Consider the following 25856-nt stretch of genomic DNA (forward strand, 5'->3'; position numbering starts at 1 on the left):
TTGTCATCTGCACAATTTCCTTGTTGTAACCCTCTGCAACAACTATTCAGGAGTACACAATCACTTTAGCTGTTTGTGAATGTCACACTAACAACATCAATGGAATATTTTGGATTTGTATTTTCCCCCATCATATGTTAAGAACCTTTGACCTGCTTCCATTCTACTTATCCATCATAGCCTTAAATTCTTTAAAAGTTGGACGTACCTCTAACTTCTTCTTGATAAAGCATGGCCACACTCCCCTCTAGGATATTTCTTGATGAAGTATTTTAAGACATTTGCTGATGATTTCTTGAGAAAGCATGGCCACACTCCCCTCAAGAAATCATCAAAAAATATCTTAAACTACTTCATCAAGAAATATCCTAAACTACTTCGCACCTTCCCATTATGACATTCTCAAAGGACCACCCAGATTACCATGCACTAAACTTGATTGCCTACTTGCTTTCATGCACCTTCTCCCGCAAATTTTGCTAGCAGACAAGCTTCAGACGCACTTGTTTCTAACTGAGCAAGAGATAATGATGAATCATATTCAAATTCTTCTAAAGTATTAGATTTTAAAGATAAAAGCGGCCAAACCTTTGATGCTATCTTCAACAACTACAGCTCACACATGTTCTCTGCAATAGTTTGCCATCTCTTCCACAAGTGGAAGCTAAGATTTACCGTTTAACCACAATTGCAAAGCTCATCTAAACCAAACCTTTATGTTCCCCACCTGCCCCCCAAAAGCAAATATTCTCACCTTTTCAAATGTGCAGCACTTTCCCTATACAATTTTGTTGTCCAACAAACAAATATGAAACATCCAAAATAATGCATAACTCCTCCCTAAATATATCACCACACTCAAGCAGCAAGAGAATATGGCATGCAGCACGAATCGGAAGATGCCTGTCTTTCAACAACGTACCAAAATAAAGTTGGCATTTCATATGCATAAAAACAACAAAACTTCACCAAGGCATGCTTCAGTCCCAACATAGGTTAAATCACTCATCAAACAGAAAATCAAACAGGATGAACACAACTCTAACAAAATGAAATCTACTCTCATGTACTGAGAATTACTCTCCAGAAGATTCCCATGATCACTGAACCCAATTGTAAGAGAGTTCAGGCCTGTACAAGCTCCAATACTATACGCTTTGCAGCACTGCCATTTACCATGCATCATGAGCACACACACAACACTGCGGGACAGACGAATTGTTCAGCTTCCACGGAATATGAACCAGCACATTTTACTTACAAACAAATCGAAAGAAAACTGCCAGATGGTTGAACGTCCAACCGTACATTTTTTAATAGTTCCAACCCCACTTTAATTGCACTCCCACTTATTTCTCCCGTTTGATTGCCCCTCATTTCTCCATCAACATTTGACATACTCATTTGTTTTTTATATCCCACTTGACTGCCCCTCGTTCCACTACCAAAACTTAAGATAGCGGAATTGCTGCTTGAATTATGGGAGTTGATGATTGGAAGTGAAAACTTGAAACAAATTTCTTGTAGAGAAAATTTCAAAAGCAAACTGGCAGTCACTAACATTTAATTCTTTTCCTCGATCCAAGCTAAAACTCAACTGCTCTAAGCTATAAAATTTCTCCTCCCAGCACAAAGCCCTCACTTGTTGCTGCCTTTGCTTCTCAGTTGCAAAATGAAAATTTGGGGATTTGGGAGGAGATGGAATTTTTTATTAGTACAGTAAGGTCCATGGATAAATGAAAAGGAAGAAATGTAGGGGATGCAAGCGATTCAACTTAGATGGCATGAACGTGTCCCGGTGAAACATAGATTTTAATAGTAATCTAGATTTTAAAGTGAATTCAAAAGGGAAAAAGGTGAAATCATGGAACTCAAAGCTGTACAGATGATAACACAGTTCTGTCCTTGGAAGTGAGGTCACTCTGACAGAATTGAACCAGAAAAACACTCAGATAAACAAGACCCAAATATTCATTCTAAGGCACTGCAGTTCTGGAAGACCTGTAACAACCTTTATCAATGATGGTAAAGCTCTATAGTATATGTGCATACCTTCGGTAACTGTGTTATGTAAAACTGAGATTGAATATGATATTAAAGAAAAGTAACAAAGACAACATACTAACATACCCATATAATTTAAATAACTTAAATTGATGTTAAATTTTGATAAACATGAATTTATAATAATTATCCAGAAATTTATACAGGATACATTTTATCAAGTTTAAAAAACTTATAAAACTAGTCGCAAACTGGATAAATTGATGATGGCGGGTGGGTTGGCTTTAGCTTGATAGCTAGATGGATGTCTGTAGCAGGTGCTCCAACCGATGAAGGAAGGAAGGTAAATTATAATTTTATTTTTAAAAATAATAATAATTAGTTTACTGGTAAGGTGGTAAGGTACTATGTGATGTGGAGGTTATTGATTTAAAATTTTCTGGGTAAAAATTTAGTGATGTTAAAAGCTGTGTGGCTCAAGCTAGGTTGGGTGAGTTCCTTAATGATTTTGGGTGTGTTCCCTGAGTGATTTTGAGAGCTTAAATAGCCCTGGGTTGCAGTTTCATACTTATAAAAAACGGTATAGCAAGAAAAAAGCAAAGTGATCAGAATTCATAGAATAAATAAAAATCAAATGAAACTGAATCTAACAATTTTAGATAAGACCATTTTTAATTAAATTAAAAAACAAAAACTTCATAAATAATTTTAATATAAATCTCAACTTCTTGATTAACAAAAATTGAATTCTTACCGTCCAAACAATAATTATTAATAATCAAATACAAATTCAATCTTATTCTAAAATATACATTCCAATAAATCAAAAATTTCAAGTTTCAGATTTGAAATTCCTACTCTTTATTACCCTACATATCATATGCCATGTTACGTTAAATCGCCATGTTACGTTAAATCTGAGCAACATCCACAGATTTTCTAATGTCAAATTTTGCTAAGTAGGGCTTTATGATTGAATGTAGGGTGATTATGCATGGACTGGCGAGCCACAGCAACGAGTTCACCTGTGCCTTTGTTTCTCAGTTCCACAACTACTGTAGAAAGGCCTCCCTTGTGACCGACAACCCTCGCATCGATCTCAATTTCATCCTGATACAACCAAATCCACCTACTGATTACACCCATGCCGTGAAAATATTGATGGACAAGGCAGGAATAAAACTGAAAATGGGTCTTACCTGGACTTCGACCGGAGAAATATATGAAACATTGTAATCAACAGAGACCTTCAATGGAAGATCACATGTCGTGATAACAGCTCCACAAACATCATCTACAAGGGTCATCAGAGCAGAAGCGCGCCAATGCCCATTTTCCTCCTACATTATAACAACAATGGATTCAAGAGGGCGAAAAGCTGAACATATGAGTACAGAAAGAGGCCTAGAGAGAGTTGAACATACGACCAGACGGGGAGGTACTGTGAAGGTGCAGAGCAGTCGACCATGCGTTATCTGCTGAATGTGGATTCCTCTGAGAGCAAAACTTTCGAAAAAATTGGTAATGTTCGAGTGATCTAACCAAGAAAGTATTGGTGTTGATGGGGTTGAAGCTTGCAACCACTGTGTAGCCCTTTTGCAGGGGTCCTCCATCAGAGCTGCCTGCACTTGCACATTCTGATTTTGAAATCTCCACCCTTTGGCCGGGGTTCTCAATCAGAGCTGCCTGCACTTCTCCACTTCACCGTTTTCGGGTAAGCAATCATATTTTGCAATTTTACAATTTCCCATATTTATTATCATCGCCTGCCATCGCACTAATTAAATTAATTATTCGTGTGAACAGTCATTGAATTGGTTAAATGTTGTTTTTGGAGTATATTTAAAATTTCTATGGATTGGTTGAGTAGGTAAGATTTGTTGTCTTTAGATGCCTGCCATCGCACTAATTAAATTAATTATTCGTGTGAACAGTCATTGAATTGGTTAATTATTCGTGTGAACAGTCATTGAATTGGTTAAATATTGTTTTTGGAGTATATTTTAAAATTTCTATGGATTGGTTGAGTAGGTAAGATTTGTTTTCTTTAGAGGTAAAGAAATAGATGAATGGGTCCAAGATCTAAAGGTATCTAGGAGTGAAAGGCTGTCTCTTAGGAATCAATAGCTGGTTATTCCAGGTGTTGTTATTTTCTGGAACCAACAGCTGGTTATTTCAGGGATTGTTATTTTCTTAAATTAAATAAAGTTTATGAAATGACCACTAAGTTATGATAAGTTTTCTCACTTATAAGAAAAATTTGTGAAATATCACCGTTCATCAGACTAATTATTTATTTATGTGAACCTGAGAAAATTAGTCAAATCTTAAAAGGTAAAAAGAAAAGTGTTGTCCAAAATATTAAAAGAAAAATAGGGAGTAGTTTATGGCAAAGAAATGGACGACCAAAAGTTGGGGGAATCCGGGCAAAACAATTTCAAAAAATCTTATAGAGGCAGTGTTTCAATCATATTTTTGATGGTAGAAATAGATTCAGCACCATCAAAAACTTACAAGAAACTTAATATCATAAAGTTTGACAACTGTTACTTGGATCTATTTAATTCTCTAGCCATAAAAAAAAGTGATATATCATATAAATTTTTGTTAAATTAATGTATTATTTTAGAATTTAGTGCAAATTTTCCCACTGAAATCTTATTTTTTGTAATTTAATTATTTTTAATATAATTTGGGCAATTTGGAAAATTTCTAGAACATTGGGAAAATTCATAGCTTATAATTGATTCCAAAGAATCGATGCAGAATTCTGGACAAATTAAACGTTAAACGGCTCAAACCGAAGTTGCGAATAAGGGTATAATTAATGATTAATGGAGAGCGGTGAGAAAATTGGCCAAATCTTAGAAGAAAACAAAAAGCGATGAAGCTAAATATCGCGAAAAAGGATTTAGTTTAAACATTGTATATTCAAAGGGTATTTTGAGTATATTTTTTATTACCGCCTGTAATTCTTAATGGAGAGCCTTCAGGAAATTAGTCACTATCTTTTAAAAAAACAGGAATGGTGCGAAAAATGTTAGGGTTGATAACTTTTATATTTTTATTTTTATTTTGAAAAGGATTTTAATAATTTTTTAATTTAAATTTTTATTTTTTATATTTTAAAAAATATTTTAAATATTAATTTATTAGCAAAAGCAATTTATTAATTGATATATGATAAATATCAATTTAATCTATACTATATTATAATCTAATATGCTAAATTAATATATTAATATATCAAATTTGATTTTTATATATATAATATAAAAAATTATTTTAAATATTGATTTATTAGCACAACCAATTTATTAATTGATATATAATAAGTATCAATTTAATATACACTATATTATAAATCTAATATGCTAAATTAATATATTAATATATCAAATCTTATTTATTGATTGATATATACAGTAAGTGTCAATTTAATATATAATATATTATAAATATAATATGCTTAGTATAGCAAATCTAAGACTAATAGTCAAAGAATCATAAATCCAAGAGATTATTAATATTATAAACCCAAGGAATTAAAAATCCAATGAGATTAATATTATAAACCCAAGGAATTAAGAAACAAAAAATCATCAATAAACCAAAGAATTAATAAACCCGAATAATAAATATTGAAAACCCAAGGGAATAATAATAAACCTAAGAATTAATAAACCAAAGGAATTAATATTAAAAACCAAGGGATTATTAATATTACAAACCTAAGACATCATTAAACCCAAAACATTAATATTAAAAACCTCTCGGATTAATATTACAAACCCAAGAGATTAACCAATTTATTAATTGATATATAGTAAGTATCAATTTAATATATACTATATTATAAATCTAATATGCTAAATTAATATATTAATATATCAAATCTTATTTATTGATTGATATATATACAGAAAGTGTCAATTTAATATATAATATATTATAAATCTAATATGTTAAATTAATATATTAGTATAGCAAATCTAAGATTAATAGTCAAAGAATCATAAATCCAAGAGATTATTAATATTATAAACCCAAAGAATTAAAAATCCAATGAGATTAATATTATAAACCCAAGGAATTAAGAAACAAAAAATCATCAATAAACCAAAGAATTAATAAACCCAAATAATAAATATTGAAAACCCAAGGGATAATAATAAACCTAAGAATTAATAAACCAAAGGAAAATATTACAAACCAAGGGATTATTAATATTACAAACCTAAGACATCGTTAAACCCAAAACATTAATATTAAAAACCTCTCGGATTAATATTACAAACCCAAGAGATTATTAATATTACAAACCCAAGCATAAACATTTTGGGGTCTAATATTATTCCCTTGGGTTTATTAATATAAGGGTTCATATTCCTAGGGTTTAATATTATTCCCTTGACTTTATAATCTCAATGGGATTAATATTATAAACTCAAGGTATTAATATAGAGAATCCAAAGAGATCAATATTATAATCATTGGGATTAATATTATAAATGTAAGCAACTATTAATAAAAAAAAAACAACTATCAAGTTGTTTGTGATCCTTCAGGCTTGACGTGTGGCTTGAGGTGTCGCACCCAAGGGCATCTAATATGTCAAAATCACCGAGGAATCACACCCGGCCTGGGCCACACCAGCCCTAAGCTTACTGAAATTTTTAACATGTCTCTTCCCCCTAGCACAGGCACAACCACCCCGTGTGAGATTTGATCTTGGGTCGCCTTACTGACGAGGCCCATCCTCAACCAATTCTACTAGTGGGACTTGACTAAGCGACTATTAATATTATAAACCCAATGGAGTTATATTAAACATAAGATTAATATTATAAACTCTATCATTAATATTATACCCTATATGAACCCTTAGATTAATAAACCTAAGGGATTGATATTATAAACCCAAGGGTTTAATACTAAAAACTCAAATGAATAGTATTAAACCTAAGGGATTAATATTGTAAGACTAAGGTATCTAAACCCTAAGGTAAATATTATAAACCCTAAAACAAACATGGTTGACCATCGTTGACCATAGTTGATTTTCATATTGAGACAATCTATGTCACAATGTGATGTTCAACTATTGTTGACCATGATTGACCATCGTTGATTTTCATACTAAGAAAATATTTGTCACAATGCGACGTTGAACCATGGTTGACCATGATTATAAACCCAAGGGATTTATATTAAAACTTAGGATTAATATTATAAACCATGGTTGATTTTCATATTGAGACAATGTTTGTCACAATGTGGTGTTAGACCATGGTAGACCATAATTGCCCAAGGTCGGCTATTTTGACCAATGTTGACCATGATTAGTCATTGTTGAGCATGGTTTACCATGTTTCATTTCCATATTGAGAAAATATTTTTCACAAACCCAATAGGTTAATAGTATAAACCCATGGGATATAAACATTAAGATAAATATTATAAAACCCAAGGAACTATAAACTCAAAGGAATAACTTTGAACCCTAACATCAATACTAAACCATAGGAATATAAAACCTAAGATTAATAAACCATGAGATTAATATTATAAACCCTTGGGATTAATATTGTAAACACAAGTGACTATTAATATTATAAACCCAAGGGATTAATAAATCCAAGGAATTTATATTATAAACCTAAAGGACTATAAATACAAGGGATTTATGTTAAACCCTAGGATAAATATTATAAAACCTATCAATAATATTATACCCTTAGAATATGAACCTTTAGATTACTAAACCTAAGAGATTGATATTATAAACCCAAAGCACTGATAAACACAAAGGATTAATACTAAAAATCCAAGGGAATAATATTAAACCCAAGGGATTAATGTTGTAAACTCAAGGAATATAAACTATAAAATAAATATTATAAACCCTAAAACAAACATGGTTGACCATAGTTTATTTTCATATTAAGACAATCTTTGTCACAATGCGATGTTGGACCATGGTTAATCATGATTGATTTTCATATTGAGATAATTTTTGTCACAATGTGGCATTGGACCATGGTTGACCTTGGTTGATTTTCATATTGAGACAACCTTTGTCACAATGTGACGTTAGACCATTGTTCACCATGGATGACCATGGTTGTCACAATGTGACATTGGACCATCATAAAATCTTTATCACAATGTGACCATATTTATTGACCATGATTAATTTTCATATTGAAACAATCTTTGTCACAACACGACGTTGGACCATGGTTGACCATCATTGATTTTCATATTGAGACAATCTTTGTCACAATGCAACGTTGGACCATGGTTGACCATGATTGATATTTATATTGAGATAATTTTTGTCACAATGCACTATTAAGACAATCTTTGCTACAGTGCAACAATGGACCATGATTGACCATGGTTGTTGAAATGTGATGTTGGACCATGAGATAACCTTTGTCAGAATGTGACCATGGTCTATGGTTATAGACCATGGTTGACCATGGTTGATTTTCATATTGAGAAAATATTTCTCACAATATGGTGTTGGACCATGGTTGACTATGGTTGATATTCATATTGAGACAATCTTAATCGCAATGTGGTGTTGTGTTAGGTCCCTATAATACTAGTGATTCCCCCATTACTATTGTCATTGTATCTCTTATTGTTATTGTTGTGCCCCTATTGTCCCCATATTGTTATTATTGTGTCTTTATATTATTATTGTTAGGTCAACTTTGGTTATATTGTGACTCCTTAAACTCCTATATATAGAAAGGAGGTTTTGTCATTTGAATCATCTAAGAATTGTTCCTTTGTGTAATGTAAAGGAGGTTTCCCCCTTGAAGAGGCTTATTTCTATCTTTTCTATCTTTTTGTGAGCTGTTGTTGGGAAAAGTATCCAATACGGAATGACCCTATCCCACTCTAAGGGTGATAGTTCCTTAGCAACAATCAAAGCAAAGCTATCTAAGATTACTTCTTTATGGAATGTAAAAGAGGGGAGAAAGAGATCCACTAACCGATGTCTTCCGCTAATGATTGATCCAATCTTCTCTCTTTGCTGCTTGCTCCCAGCTCCTTGCTCTTTCACTGGCCCAGCTACACCAAGATCCTGCAAAATGGCAAGAGAGGGAAACTACAAGAAGCATACATTCATAATTGATTCAAGGATTAGAATAAATCAAATACACAAGTATAACAACACACCATTGCAACACATGCATATAGAAGAACCTCAAATGCTTTATTAATGGAAGAAGTAAGGTTCAGGAAGTGATACAACCATAAAAGGCCCAATCCAGCATCACCTTCCCAGCAGAAAGAAATCTCATCTTCACCTCCTTCAAAGCAAATTACCCAATAGTTCTAAACTCAAACCAACAGCACTTCCTTACATTCACAAGATTCCCGCCTCCCTAGACCTCATGAGAGAGATCTATATATAGGAGTTTTGGAGAAAGGATGAGTCAGCTTGAGAGTTGACTAGTGTCCTCTCTCACTTCAGTTATTCTTCAGTTCTTGAGTCCACTTGGAGGTTCTTGCTTCCACTTGGAGATCTAGACCCTCTTACTCATCACCAGTCGAATTCCCTGATCCAAGTGTCATTTTGGAAGCTTCCTGGGCATTGACACCTTGAGGAATGACTGTGCCACATGTCCAAACTCGCCCAGCGCAGGTAGCCTTCTTTGCAGTTGACATTCAACGCAGGTAGACAGTGGAGCAGTTGACATTCAGCGCAGATGCTCAGTGGAGCAGTTGACATGATCCAAAATTGCCTTGTTTTTGAGTGTTTTCAGGTGGAGAACTTTTATTCAGTGCTGTGGTTTGCTGACCTTGTTCCTCTAGGGGTAGGAACAACATGTTTAGGGACTTTGGATCCCTTAGATTATGGACATTTCATGCTTCATGCTGTAAGGCACAAAAATGTCTATAACATGAGCTGGTTTCATAACATTTGGTATCAGAGCTTTGGATTCTAGGGTTTCACTGCTCCAAACAGGTCATCGTGGAATTTTCACTATAACTTTTTTTCTGCGACGTTTCAGAAGCTAAAAAAAACCCATTTGAGACGAAATCTCATTAAATCTCGGGCCCAAATTTCAGATCTTGACTCACTAAATTTTCAAAGATATAATCTGAGGAAGTTATGGTTTTTGCAGACCCCTGAATTACATTCCAAATAGGTGACCTTGGGAAAATATTCATAACTTTCGCTCTGAGCATCAGATTGAAGTTTCGTAAGAAGTTACAAAAATATGATGGACTGTAGTTGTTTGGGTATCATTTTCAGAACCTAAGGTTGAAACAGTGACCCGTGGCACGTCGTACAAGTTCGCTCTACTGAACCAGTCTATACTCAAGTCATCGTGGGAGATTTGGCATAACTCTTCATTGGAGAATCCAATCTTGATCAAACTTGTGGGGTTAGAAACATTATTTAGAGGGTGACCATGGGAATAAATTTCAGACCTTGGAGATCCAAAATTACAGAGATACATCAGATTCAATATCGAGCTCCTACAAAGTGAAAAAAGGTGTGTAGTTTTTTCTAAATTTTTGCATAAGCTTGGTTTGAAAAATTAGTTTGAAGGAATTCAAAGGGCATAGTGAGCATTACTATCGGTAATTCATGCCCCGAAGAAGGAAAATGGAAACACCTAGTAAGCAACCTGAAAGCTCTAGCATGACTCGTGAAAAAGAGGAAGAAATGCAACATGATATATCAAAATTACGAGACCAAGTGCAACAAATTTCACTCGCACAAAAAGTAACAGAAGCTAAGATGGATGGTTTAAAGAAAGAGGTAGAATCTAAGATGTATGGTGTGGAAGCTAAGATGGATGGTTTAAAGAAAGGCATAGAAGCTAAGATGAATGAAGTGGAAGCTAAGATGGATGGCGTGGAAGCTAAGATGGATGATTTAAAGAAAAGCATGGAAGATTTGAAGACATATTTGACAAAGTTTCTACAAGAAATGCTTACTAATGGCAAAAGGGCAGTAAAGGAAACTCATGATGAGAACAAAATAAATGTTAATCATGATTTCATAGACTCTAACGTTGGATCGAAGAAGCACCATGTTCCAAAGATCGATATGAGGAAGTTTGATGGCAAGGATCCCGGAAGATGGATACTACAGATGGAGCAATTTTTCGATCTCCATAATGTGCAAAACACACAAAAGGTACGCATTGCAACTTTATATTTGGAACCAAATTAGTTTGTATGGTATCGATGGCTTTGATCTCGTAAACAAATTGTCACTTGGGTTATTTTTACAGATGAAATGATAATACATTATGAGGATACAAAAAGCAACACTTTTTTTAGCCAATTGATAAATCTCAAACAAAAGAGTTCAATGATGGAGCACATTGAGGACTTCCAAAAATTGAATATAAGGGTAAAAGATATTCCAGAGGAGCATAGGATTGATGTGTTCATAGGGACTTTAAAAGATAACATCCAACATGAGGTTCGCCTTTTGATTCATGTGGATATTGGTGGCCACCTGCCAAGTCTACTTGGACCCCCACCATTGTTTCTTTCAGCTTTTCAGTTTCATTAATTGTAGCACAGTTTACTATTTTTAGCAGTTTTTCGGGTCCTGAACTTCCGAAGCCGTTTTAAGGTCCTAAATGACGTTTTTTGGGAAAACTAGGAGCAATATGGGTCCATGGACCACTATTGCTCTTCCAAAAGTTGTATTTCTCGGATAGATCTTTCTAACGAGATACTGTGCACATCAAACAAAGATCGTATGCCAAAGTTACGACCCCAGGAAGTTGATGTACCAATTTACCCAAACGGGGTCCACAGTTTGGCGTTTCATCTTCTAGGGTTAGGTTTTTGGATGTTTAGGGTTTTCCATTGTTTCTCAACAATAAATAGGCCTTCGAGCCTAAGTGTAACACAGTTCAGAGGCATGTAGCCACCACATCTCTTCTCAGAGATAAGCTACCATCACCCTCGGTGGTTTATTTCCATTTCTGTTTGTAAGCATATTTCAGTATTTTACATTAAAGAAATGAAGTATTATTTCTGTTGCATCTTTGTGTATATGGTCATCTCTGTATTTTGTTGCGTTCCTGTTTAAATCTGGATCAGTGGTATCATAGTGGTTTGCTTTATTTCTCTGTTTTTCTTTGCATGTCCCCAACGAGGTCAAGATATAAGGAGTTAGGGCTTGAACTGGTCGAACCCTTGCAAGACCAGCCTCGCAAATCCCGACGGCCTCCCATAGCTGATAAAAAGAAATATGAGGGGTCAGGAGATCCTATCAAAATCTTGCTCGAAGAAGCCCTCAAGCGACAAAGGAACGCGATGATGGACAACTTTGCCCAGATCCTTCAGCGGCTACCCAGGGGTGACGCATCGACTTCCAACAGCTACTCTGGAAATGCCACACCGTTTAAGGTACAAGTTAATTTTGAAATCCCCATATTCGAGGGTCAGATAGACGTAGATGTTGTCGATAAATGGTTAAATCTGCTAGAGGGTTGTTTTTCTGCTCATGATGTTTCCAATAGGGAAAAGATTATTTTCGCTCTTCTCAAAGCAGCCCCCCACGTCAAGGACTAGTGGGAAACCTACTGCGAGCATAAGGATTAAAGTACAAGCTCACTATTTTCGGTCGCACCCACTTGGAATTCATTCCGAGATACCATCAAGGAGCAGTACTACCCTATCAGAAGCTATGAGAATCAATACATAAAGTGGACCACGCTGCAGCAGGGAAGGGACCAAGACGTGCTAGAGTTCACCAATATTTTCCATACCCTTTGCACAAAGTTGGGTATCAAGGATTCAGAGCAGCATTTGGTACTCAAATACCGCGACTGCCTACATAAGCACATCCAGGAAGAAATAGAATTCTTGAACATCTCCTTCCTTGACTGCATACCGATATGCCGTCAGGGTCGAGCAAAAGTTTAAACAGAAGAAGCGAGACTTTGGATCTGCGAATCCGAAGCAAGGGAAATGTGCCCCCAAACCGCAGAACAAAGGACAAAGCCAAAACGGGGTGGCCCAAGACAACCCGCCAAAGCTACAAGCAAAGAATAGCGCCGCGAAGCCGAAAAAGGACATGGGAAAGTGGTGTGAGTTCCATAAGAGCTCCACTCACAACACAAGTGAGTGTGGGGCCAAATAGTCACTGGTGGCTGAGCTAAAGGTTTCAGAATCATATGCAGGTTCTGACTCTGAGTCAGAACCCGACAAGGGGAATGATAAAGGGAAGCAGATTATCAATGCGGAGCCTAATGCCACCATTGCCACCACAAAGATCCAGAAGGAGGAACCTGAAGATCCAGAGAAGGCGGAGCATCTCTTCCACTCCCAGATGTGGGTCTCTTCCACTCCCAGATGTGGGTAAAGGGCTCCCCGATACAATTCATTGTCGACAGCAGGAGCCAAAAAAACCTCATTTCGGCAGAGGTCGTGAAGCGGCTGGGCTTACCGGCCACAGCACATCCACAACCGTACACCATCGAGTGGCTTCACCAAGGACAGGATCTTCGCGTCAGCCAGCAGTGTCACCTTCCATACAACATCAAGCCCTTCACGGATGAGGTATTGTGTGACATTGCTCCCTTTGAAGTTTTTGATGTATTACTAGAACAACCATACTTGTGGAAGTGACATGTTGTGTATTAATCAAGGCCCCGTTTTGTTATTGTTACTTTGGGAACTAAGTTGTACAGGATACCAGAGGTAGCACTGCCTACCGCCATCTCTTTGATTACTGTAAAACAATGCATTAAGCTCGTTTCCAAAATCGGGAAATTTGTTTTCCTGATGATACGCCCTCAAGGAAAGAAGAGGACGGTGGCTACGACCTCCAGGCAGGGCCCCTCCGTACGACAGCTACAAATGGACAAGTTTGTGGAGGAGTATGAGGACATCTTCACCTCCCCCGCAGGGGTTCCTCTGCACTGTCAGGTCAAGCACTCAATCGATATGACCCCAAGTGCGCCATTGACCAATGGAACAATCTATCAGCGCTCTGTTCTGGAGAATGATGAAATCAAGAGGCAGATTTAGGAGCTGCTACAGAAAGGTCACATCTGTCCAAGTTTATCGCCCTGTGGGAGCCCGATCATGTTGGTACAGAAGAAGGATGGGACTTGGAGACTCTGTATTGACTATTGGACGCTGAACAAGATCACTTTCCATAATAGGTACTCGACCCCAAGGATTGATGACCTCTTGGACCAACTAAAGGGGGAAAAATATTTCAGCAAGATCGATTTGAAGTCAGGATATCACCAGGTACCAATCGAACCCTCTGATGTGTGGAAGACTGCCTTAAAAGCCAAGGAGGGCCTGTTCGAATGGTTGGTGATGCCTTTCGGATTGATGAATGCTCCTGCAACCTTCATGAGGCTAATGTATGACATCTTGTAGTCATTCACCAACTCATTTGTAGTGGTATACTTGGATGACATCCTGATCTTCAGCCAGATTTGGGAAGAGCACCTCCACCACATCCGACAGGTTCTCCAAACACTGCGGTAACACAAGTTATGTGCCAATTTGGAGAAATGCACTTTTGGCATGACCCAGGTTCAGTATCTAGGATACATTATTGATGAACAGGAGGTGCATGTGGATCCATCCAAGATCCAAGTCATTCGAGATTGACCATCTCCAACCACTCTGACAGAGCTCCGCAGCTTTCTAGGTCTTGCCAACTTTTACCGCAGGTTCGTGTTGGGATTTTCTCATATCACTTGGCCCTTGAGTCAAATCACCAAGGGAGGAGTGAAAGCCAAATTCTTTTGGTCTAAATCTCAACAGAGGGCATTCACAGAGTTGAAAGATCGCCTCTACATGACATCCGTGCTCGCATTACCAGACTTGGAACAACCATTTGAGGTTGAGACAGATGCCTCTGACTATTTATTGGGGTAGTCCTTACTCAACACGGGCATCCAATCGCATATCACAATGAGACACTTTCAGACACAGTCCGGAAAAATCCCACTTATGAGAAAGAGATGTATTCCATTGTGCAGGCTTGCCGACAATGGAAGCATTACATTTTGGGGAAGGAAATGGTCATCCACATAGACCATCGACCCCTGCAGTTCATACAAACCCAAGGGAAATTGCAGAATGATCGCCATCAGAAGTGGACCACATACCTGCAACAGTTCCATTTGAATATCAAGTATAAGAAGGGTAGCACCAATAATGTTGCATATTGCCTCAGTGGACCACCGATCATGGCGTTAACCACTGTGCTCAACTCTTGTGGGTACGAGACTTCTGATTGGCCACATTTCTACAAAAGTGACCCAGAATTCGGCCACACATACTATACACTGTTGGAGGGTCAACATGTTCCAAATTTTCACCTCCAGGATGCCCTGTTATGTCACCTGGGTCACCTTTCTGTTCCTTCAAGCGAGCATGCCAAGATGATTTGGGAAGCACACTACAGTCGGGCTGCTAGACATTTCGGGGTCGAGAAAACGGTGGCAGTGTTGCAGAAGTATTTCTATTGGCTGAATCTTCAACACGATGTCGGGAAGTACATCAAATCATGCACTGCCTGCACCATTGCCAGATTGACCATCAAGAAGCAAGGCCTCTATACCCCGCTGCCTACCCCTAGTCGACCTTGGGAATCCATCTCCATGGATTACATGTCAGGTCTTCCTTCCACTAAGCATGGAAACGATTGTGTTTTTGTAGTTGTCGACAAGTTCTCGAAGATGGCCATTATGGCCGCCTACAAAAAGAATATCACAGCAGAAGCCACTGCTAAACTCTTCTTTGAACGAGTGTGGGTACACTTTGGGATCCCACAGTCTATCATCTCAGATCGAGACAGCAGGTTCCTCAGTACATTTTGGTCCAATATCTAGTCGATGCTCCATACCGAACTCACTAAGTCCACAACCTTCCATCCTCAAACTAATGGCCAAATAGAGGTTGTCAATAGGATGATCGTACACATTCTACGTATGTACAACTCAAAGCATCCACGCACATGGGACAAGAGCCTCCCCTATGTTCAACACAGCTACAACCAGGCTCTCCACAGCTCAACTGGCCACAACCCTTTCAGGTGGGCTTGGGATTCCAGCCACTATGTCCCATTGATGTGGCCATGCCAGTTGCAGCTACTCACGCAGATTCGTCTCATGTCCAGTCTGAAACAAATAACGCAAATAGCTTCATTGAGCACATCCAACATATTCACCAGCAGGTCCATGACATTTTGGAGAAATCAAATGCCAAGTACAAGCAGCGACATGATCAACATTGGGTGCAACACAAGTTTCAAGTGGGCGACAAAGTTTGGTTGCATTTGAAAAAGGAATGCCTTACCGGAGCCTATCGGAAACTCTAACCACTCCGATATGGTCCTTACACCATTACCAAGGCTGTGGGAGACAATGCATTTGAGCTCACCATTCCCCCGTTCCTTGGCCTGCACCTAGTGTTCAATGTGGACCGCCTTCGGCTATACTTTCCACCATTACTAGACACATCCGACATTGCAGAATAGCTCACACCCACAGAGTTAAATCTAGATTGCATGGAACAAGCTGCAACTGATCGAATCATGGACACAAAGATCAAGCATACTTGCCAGCAGAATATCCAATTTTATCGAGTTGTCAAAGCAGGCCAACTCCTTCACCAGGGCAAGTGGCTCACCAGGGACCAAGTTCAGAAGAAGTTTCCTCGTCTCATGGAGGAACTCAATGCAATGGGGACCATTGCTTCCTAAGGGGGGAGGAATGATCCAGGTGGATATTGGTGGCCACTTGCCAAGTGCACTTGGACCCCCACCATTGTTCCTTTCAGCTTTTTAGTTTCCTTAATTGTAGCACAATTTAATATTTTTAGTAGATTTTCCGGTCCTGAACTTCCGGAGCCGTTTTGAGGCCCTAAACGACATTTTTTGGGAAAAATAGAAGCAACATGGGTCCATGGACCGATGTTTCTCTTCCCAAAGTTGTAGTTCTCAGATAGATCTTTCTAACAAGATACTGTGCGCGTCAAACAAAGATCGTATGCCAAAGTTACGACCCTGGGAAGTTGATGTACCAATTTACCCAAACGGGGCCCACAGTTGGTGTTTCATCTTCTAGGGTTAGGTTCAATGGGGGGTGTTGATGTTGTACTAGGAGTCTAATGGCTACAATCCTTGGGTACAATAGCATTTAATTTTCAAGAACTTTTCATGAAATTCTCTTTAGAAGGAAAGGAAGTTGAATTAAAGGGTATCACAGGGAAATCGGGAAAGATAATCAACTCTAATGGAATGAGAAAGTTTCTAAAGAAAGAACAACGAGGCATAATTGCACAATTATGTTCACTAGAGGTTCCCACATCGAAATCATCCATTTCTCCAGATCTCCAAAAAGTCTTGGACAATCATTCCAAGGTATTTGAGACTCCCAAAGACCTCCCACCTATTCGTGATAATGATCATGCTATTAATTTGATTCCAGAAAGTGTTCCTCCAAACATCAGGCCTTACAGATATCCCTATGTCCAAAAGAGTGAAATTGAACATATGGTTGCAGAAATGCTAGAGGCTGGTATAATTCAACCTAGTCAAAGTTCTTTCTCTGCTCCAATAGTATTGGTTCACAAGAAGGATGGATCATGGCGCATGTGTCCAGATTATAGGGAGCTCAACAAGCTCACTATTAAAGATAAATTTCCCATTCCTGTCATTGATGAATTATTGGATGAATTGCATGGATCAATTTACTTCACCAAGTTGGATCTCCGTTCAGGATATCATCAAATTAGAATGAAGACAGAAGATATTCCAAAAACAACATTTAGAACTCATGAGGGTCGTTATGAATATTGGTCATGTCTTTTGGCCTTACTAATGCACCTTCTACATTTCAAGGTTTGATGAATTCCATTTTCAAACCCTGCCTTAGAATTAGTAAGGCCAAAAGGCATGACCAACCATTCATAATGAGGGTCATTAAAGTTTTTTGGTCATGCCCCATGAAATGGAATTGATGTTGGTTTATTGCAAGAAGAAATACCCATTGCTTTCGAAAGTCATCCAATCAAAGGAAAGTATTTACACAAAGCTATTTATGAGAAGGAAATGTTGGCAATACTACATGCAGTTAAGAAATGGCGACCCTACCTAATGGGAAGACACTTCAAGGTAAAAACAGATCATGATAGTCTTAAATGCTTTTTTGAAATCATCTACAAAAAAGGGAAGCAAAATGTTGTGGCAGATGCACTCTCAAGAAAGGATGAGGATGTGGAAGCATTTCTTTGGGCCATTTCTATTATCCAACCAGATTGGATAAATGAAGCAAGGGATGAATGGAAGAATGACGAGCAAGTGTGGGCACTCATTCAAAAGATACAACAAGATCCCAATGCATCTGATACACTTAGCTGGAAAAATGATTTGTTATGGTACAAGGATCGGTTATACCTATGTAATAATTCACAACTCAAACAAAAGATTCTTAGGGAATTGTACACCTCTCCCTTACGAGGGCACTTAGGATTTCTAAAAACCTACCACAGGGTTAAGAAGGATTGTTTTTGGGATGGCCTTAAATCGGATATTCAAAAGTTTGTGGCGAAATGTTTGGTTTTCCAACAAAATAATGTTGAAACAATTAATACCCAAGGACTATTACAACCTTTATCTATTCTAAGCCAACGTTGGGAGGAGGTTTCAATGGATTTTATCACAGGTTCACCCAAGTCCGAAGGAAAGAGTGTTATCATCGTGGTAGTTGACATACTTATCAAGTATGCACACTTTTATGCATTATCTCATCCATTTAAAGCGAGTACAATTTCTACTGCATTTATGGAAACAATTCAAAAGCTACATGGAAACCTAAAGATTATTGTAAGCGGCAGAGATCCCATTTTCACTGGAAAATTTTGGACATAATTATTTTCTTGTCTTGGTACTAAGTTAGCTCATAGCTCATATTATCATCCTCAATCTGATGGGCAAACTGAGATGTTAAACAAATGTTTGGAAGGATATCTTCGGTGCTTTGTATCTAATAAACAAACACAATGGGTCAAATGGTTGCCTCTGGATGAATGGTGGCATAACACTTCCTTCCATACTGCAACAAAAATGACCCCATTTATGGCACTTTATGGATATCATCCACCATCCATCACATCATATTTAAGAGAAAATTCTAAGGTTCAAGAAGTTGAAGATCACATCGAGCATCAGCAACAAGTTCTCCAACTCTTAAAGGATAACCTCACCTTGGCGCATAATAAAATGAAACAACAAGCAGATCAACATTGCAGTGAAAATACTGGAAGCTATCTACAATGGCAGAAACCCGACTCATAAGCCTGAGCAGATTCAGGTTATTGCCGCGGGGCTCCGTCGGCATGGGACCTTGGCGGGAATCAACATGCTCTACTGTTTCAAAAATCGTAAAGCTCGAGAGAGAAGAAAGAGTCGCAGCATTCAGGAAGCTCATGCTGCTGCAAATTCCTCTGGGTTTTCTTCTTTCCAACCGAATGCCAAGTGCAGAGAAGAAGTTTCTCCCAATAAGCATGGCGGCGTGACTTCACTTCTCTATGAGGGCGGTAGACTTGGCTCGGGGCTCCACTGGTCAAGAAAACCGCTTTGCAGCTTTGGATCGGGGCCGAAAGATAGTCAAATGCCTGGTTCTGGAACAGAACAACATGCTTCGGCTCAAACCCTAGCGTAGGAAGAGAAGGGCAACCTTGTGAAGCGAGGAGAGTACTCTGGGGAACGAGGGGAGACCTCCTCAAGAAGATCGAGGGCGCGCACAGAGGACACAGGAGGGTCGGCGGAGGCAAGAAATGAACGCAGTGGACGCGTATGGCCGGAGCCCCTTCTTGAGGCGTCTGCCCAAAGGGTAGAACCCGAGATGGCTAGATGTGGAGGCGTGCTTGCTGTTGCTAGCTGTGGCGGAGCGCTTGTTGTTGGGCCTGCTGTTATGAATGCATTTCAAGAGAAAACCCCTCCCTATCCTCGCCATGGTTCGAAGAGATCCTGGACCTGTTGGAGCCGGGTAGCAGGGGCAAGATCTGAACCAGATCTGCATGAAGAATCACATGCTTTTCAGATCCAAGTCAACCTCTCGGGCAAGACAACAATGCAATGGGCACGCGCAACGGATCTTGTGCAGGACCTTTTGCAAAATCTTGAATGCCGGCTAGGGATCCCCTCATCTTACCTCAGATTGCTATACAAGGGTAAGCAACTTATGAATACCCTTCCTCTCTCCTATTACAGTATTCAGAGGGACGCCTCTATTGTGGCCACCTTTCGTTTGAGAGGTGGTTCCTTTAGGCAGACCTCCTCTGCCCCTTCTTTCTCTTATAAAGATGCAGTCCGCAAAGACGCTGCCCCTTCATAGCCCTCTTCGACAGCAGGCCATCCAGTTGGGGCTCCAAAGCCTTTTCTGGTAGACAAATCAGAGGAAATTCCTTCCATCAATATCTCCCATCCTGGGATTGATGATCGCTATCAGCTTTTTGCAGAATCCGCACTCATATGCAGATTTAATGGGCTATGGCCTCGCACATCAGATCTATACCAATGGATCCATACCAATTGGACTAAAAAAAGCCAGATATACTTTTGTTCAAAAGGATTCTTCATTGTGGCTTTTGACTTAAATGAAGATTACCAGAAGGCCTTAACGGGAGGCCCTTGGTTCTGGGGCTCGGCTGGGCTTTTTCTCACTCCTTGGTTTCCAGACTTCGACCCATCTACAGCTGTTATCACCAAGATTCCCATTTGGGTCAGGCTCCTGAATCTTCCGGCGCATCTATGGCATATCTCTGTATTCTTAGCCATTGCAGACACTTTAGGACGCTACCTGGATGTAGATTCTTCACGGAAGGAAAATGGACTCTACACCTACGGTAGAATTTGTGCCGAAATAGATATTAGCAAAGGACTGCCGGATCAGATTAATCTCAAGTATGGAGATTTCCACTGGACTCAAACCTTGGATTACGAGAATACAACGTTTCGTTGCCGTCATTGTCATAAAACAGGGCACCTTCAGAGTTTCTGTACCCAGTACCTCGACAAAAAGAAGAATCTGAAGCGAAAACCCAAATCTAAAAGTTGGAATCCCTGTGTGCCTCCCCCCCTACGGATGATTCAGACTCCTCCAGTTCGGAGGAGGAGGAAATTGTAGCAGATGGGCAGAATGTTGAGATTCCGCTGGAAGCTCCCTTGGACGATCCGACAAACCCCGCTGTCTCTCAGATCTCTCAGAAGCGTTCTCATTTTACTTCGTCTTCAGACTCTGATAAGGATATTCCGCCGCCAGGGCAGAATAGTCTACAACTTGTTACGGCTCAGCCAAACTCAACTGGATGGGTCAAAGTAAGCAAGAAAAAAGGGAAAAAATGTCGAGTGATAGTAACTGCCCCCTCAGGGTAGTTCTCTCTGCTTAGTTCCATTTTTTTGTACTTTCGTGTTCTCTTTAGCCCTCTCCTAGTTTGTCGCCAAGGAGCAAGGTGGAGCCTATCTCCTTTGGCTCCCTTGCTTTTATGCTTCGCTTGCATGCAAGCTTGATTGTACTATACTCTTCTTATCTTAATAGAATTAGTCTTTATTCAGAAAACATTGCAGTGAAAGAAGTTTTGATGTAAGTGATTGGGTATTCCTACGGCTACAACCATATAAACAAATGTCCCTCAAGCAAGCTAATAAGGATAATAAATTATCACCAAAGTATTATGGTCCGTACAAGGTGTTGCAAAAGATAGGTACTATGGCATACAAATTGGAGCTTCCTACAGCTTCCTGAGTGCACCCAGTTTTCCATGTTTCATGCTTAAAGAAGGTTATAGGTGACAAGCTTCCAATTCAAACAATATTGCCAGAACTTGATGAGGAATGAAAAATCATATTGGAACCTAAAGTAGTCAAAATAACAAGAACTCAATAGCTACAAAATCGATCAATTTCAGAGTAGCTCAACAAGTGGAAGAACTTACCCGTTGAAGATTCCACATGGGAGGATGATAATTTTATACAGAAGCATCCAAAACTACTCAAGCGTTGAGGACAACACTTTTTTGAAGGAGAGGGGAATGTTAGGTCCATATAATACTAGTGATTCCCCAATAACTATTGTCGTTGTATCCCTTATTGTTATTGTTGTGCCCCTATTATCCTCATATTGTTATTATTGTGCCTTTATATTATTATTGTTAGGTCGACTTTGGTTATATTGTGACCCCTTAGACTCCTATATATAGAAAGGAGGTTTTGTCATTTGAATCATCTAAGAATTTTTCATTTGTGTAATGTAAAGGAGGTTGCCCCCTCGAAGAGGCTTATTTCTAAGGCGTTGATCTATCTTTTCTATCTTTTTGTGAGTTGGTTTCATAACATGTTGCACCATGGTACACCATAATTGACCATGCTCAACCATGTTTGATCAATGTTGATCATGATTGACCATGGTTAACCATGGTTGACCATAATTGACCATGATCTCTTTCCATATTGAGAAAATCTATCACAAACCCATATTGGGATTTTTATAAACCTAAGGGTTTAATAAGCCTAAGGGATTAATACTAAAAGCCCAAGGGATTAATAAACCTAAGGAATTTATATTGTAAACCCAATAGATTATAAATCTAAGGGATTTACATTAAACCATAGGAATAATATTATAAACCCTAGCAATAGTATTATACCCTAGGAATATAAACCCTTAGATTAATAAACCCAAGGGATTGATATTATAAACCCAAGGGATTAATACTAAAAATCCAAGGGAATAATATTAAACAAAAGGGATTAATAATGTAAACCCAAGGTATATAAACCCTAATAAAAATATTATAAACCCTAAAACAAACATGGTTGACCATGGTTGATTTTCATATTGAGACAATCTTTACCACAATGTGACGTTGGACCATGGGTGATTTTCATATTGACAAACTTGTCACAATGCGACATTGGACCATGGTTGTCATAATGTGATGTTGGACCATTACATGATATTTGACACAACGTGACCATGGTTATTAACCATTGTTGACCATGGTTGATTTTCATACTAAGACAATACTTGTCATAATGTGACACTGGACCATGGTTGACAATGGTTAATGATGGTTGGCCATGGTTGAAAATTTTGTCACATTGCGACGTTGGACCCACAATTTGTCACAATGCGAAATTAGACCATGGTTGACCATGATTGATTTTCATATTGAGACAATTTGTCACAATGTGACATACCATGATTATTGACCATGAATGACAATGGTTGATCATGGTAGATTTTCATATTTAGAATCTTTATCACAATGTGACGTTGGATCATGGCTGACCATGGTTGATCATGATTGACCACGGTTGCGGTTCATATTGAGACATTGGACCATGATTGACCATGATTGATTTTCACATTGAGACAATCTTTGTGACAATGTGACACTGGACCATGGTTGACCATGGCTAAACATGACTGAACATGGTTGGCCATGGTTGATTTCATATTGAGACAATCTTTGACATAATGCGGCACTAGACCATGGTTGACCATAGTTGACCATAGTTGTCGAAATGTCATGTCAGAGTATGAGACAATCTTTGTTACAATGTGACCATGCTTATTAACCATGGTTTACCATAATTGATTTTCATATTGAGAAAATCTCTCTCAAAATACCATTTTGGACCTTGGTTGACCATGGTTGATATTCATATTGAGACAATATTTGTCAAAATGTGGCGTTGGACCATGGCAGACCATAATTACCATGTTTGACCAATGTTGACCATGATTTCTTTCCATATTGAGAAAATCTTTGTCAAAAATCCATATTGAAATTATTATAAACCTAAGGGATTTATAAACCCAATGAATTTATATTATAAACCCAATGGATTTATACTAAATCCTAACAATAATACTATAAACTCTATCAATAATACTATACCCTAGGAATATTTTAAACCCAAGGGATTAATATTGTATATCCAAGCTATATAAACCCTAAGATAAATATTAAAAACCTTAAAACAAACATGGTTGACCACGATTGACCATCGTTGATTTTCATATTGAGATAATCTTTGTCACAATGCGACGTTGGACCATTGTTGACCATGATTTATTTTCATATTGAGAGAATCTTTCTCACAATGTGACATTGAACCCTGGTTGACCATGATTGATGATGGTCGACCATGGTTGATTTTCATATTGAGACAATCTTTGTCACAATGCGACGTTGGACCAAGGTTGACCATCGTTCATTTTCATATTGAGACAATCTTTGTCACAATGCGATGTTGGACCAAGGTTGACCATCGTTGTCACAATGTGACGTTGGACCATGATACAATCTTTGACACAATGTAACCATGGTTATTGACCATGGTTGATTTTCATATTGACATAATCTTTGTCACAATGCAACGTTGGACCATGGTTGACAATGGTTGATGATGGTTGACCATCATTAACCATGGTTGACCATGGTTTACATATGGTTGATATTCATATTGAGACAATATTTGTCACAATGTGACATTTGACCATGGTTGTTTTTCATATGGACCATGAGAGACCATGGTTGACCATGATTGATTTAATATTGAGACAATATTTGTCACAATGTGTCTTTGGACCATGGTGGACCATGGTTCACCATGATTGAACATGGTTGACCATGTTTATAAACTAAGGGATTTATATTAAACCCTAGGATTAATATTATATACCATATGAATAATATTATTCTTGATTTTTACCTGTAGATTCAACAACTTATGTCATATGCTAAACCATAATATAAGAATCTACTCTACTCATCAGCAGAAACAAAAATTGATCGATGAAAGCACTAAGCAGAAAAGGAAGAATTTCAATCACACAACACAATGTGACATTGGACCATGGTTGACCATGGTTGATTTTCATATTGACCCACTTGTCACAATGCGACATTGGACCATGGTTGTCACAATGTGACGTTGGACCATTACATGATATTTGACACAACGTGACCATGGTTATTAACCATTGTTGACCATGGTTGATTTTCATACTAAGACAATACTTGTCATAATGTGACACTGGACCATGGTTGACAATGGTTAATGATGGTTGGCCATGGTTGATGATGGTTGGCCATGGTTGATGATGGTTGGCCATGGTTGATGATGGTTGAAAATTTTGTCAGAATGCAACATTGGACCCACAATTTGTCACAATGCGACGTTGGACCATGGTTGACCATGTCTGATTTTCATATTGAGACAATTTGTCACAATGCGACGTACCATGATTATTGACCATGGATGACCATGAATGACAATGGTTGATCATGGTAGATTTTCATATTTAGAATCTTTGTCACAATGTGATGTTGGATCATGGCTGACCATGGTTGATCATGATTGACCATGGTTGTTGTTCATATTGAGACATTGGACCATGATTGATTTTCACATTGAGACAAACTTTGTCACAATGTGACATTGGACCATGGTTGACCATGGCTAACCATGACAGAACATGGTTGGCCATGGTTGATTTCATATTGAGACAATCTTTGACATAATGTGACACTGGACCATGGTTGACCACAGTTGACCATGTTTGTCGAAATGTCATGTCAAAGTATGAGACAATCTTTGTCACAATGTGACCATGCTTATTAACCATGGTTGACCATAATTGATTTTCATATTGAGAAAATATCTCTCAAAATACAATGTTGGACCTTGGTTGACCATGGTTGATATTCATATTGAGACAATCTTTGTCAAAATGTGGCGTTGGACCATGGTAGACCATAATTGACCATGGTCGACCATGTCTGACCAATGTAGACCATGATTGACCATG

At 38.3% G+C, this 25856-nt stretch overlaps 1 protein-coding gene across 2 annotated transcripts; it reads right to left on the reverse strand.

Annotated features, from left to right (window-relative positions):
* Positions 1 to 2746: 2746 nt before the first annotated feature.
* LOC149258369 (uncharacterized) lies at positions 2747 to 3776 on the reverse strand. Of its 2 annotated transcripts, none has more exons than XM_089371354.1 (3): positions 3432 to 3776; positions 3204 to 3344; positions 2747 to 3114 (listed from the first exon to the last, which is right to left on the reverse strand). In XM_089371354.1, the coding sequence occupies exons 1-3, from the start codon at positions 3615 to 3617 to the stop codon at positions 2950 to 2952; spliced, it is 492 nt and encodes a 163-aa protein (XP_089227480.1). In that variant the 5' UTR covers positions 3618 to 3776; the 3' UTR covers positions 2747 to 2949. The 2 variants fall into 2 exon arrangements, with proteins under 2 accessions (XP_089227480.1, XP_089227475.1); XM_089371349.1 differs by having other exon boundaries at positions 3429 to 3768.
* Positions 3777 to 25856: the final 22080 nt, after the last annotated feature.

The sequence above is a fragment of the Pinus tabuliformis genome, chromosome 6 (genome assembly GCF_031772625.1).
Source record: "Pinus tabuliformis cultivar Carrire ecotype Pingquan chromosome 6, CPIR1, whole genome shotgun sequence".
Lineage (NCBI taxonomy): Eukaryota > Viridiplantae > Streptophyta > Pinopsida > Pinales > Pinaceae > Pinus > Pinus tabuliformis.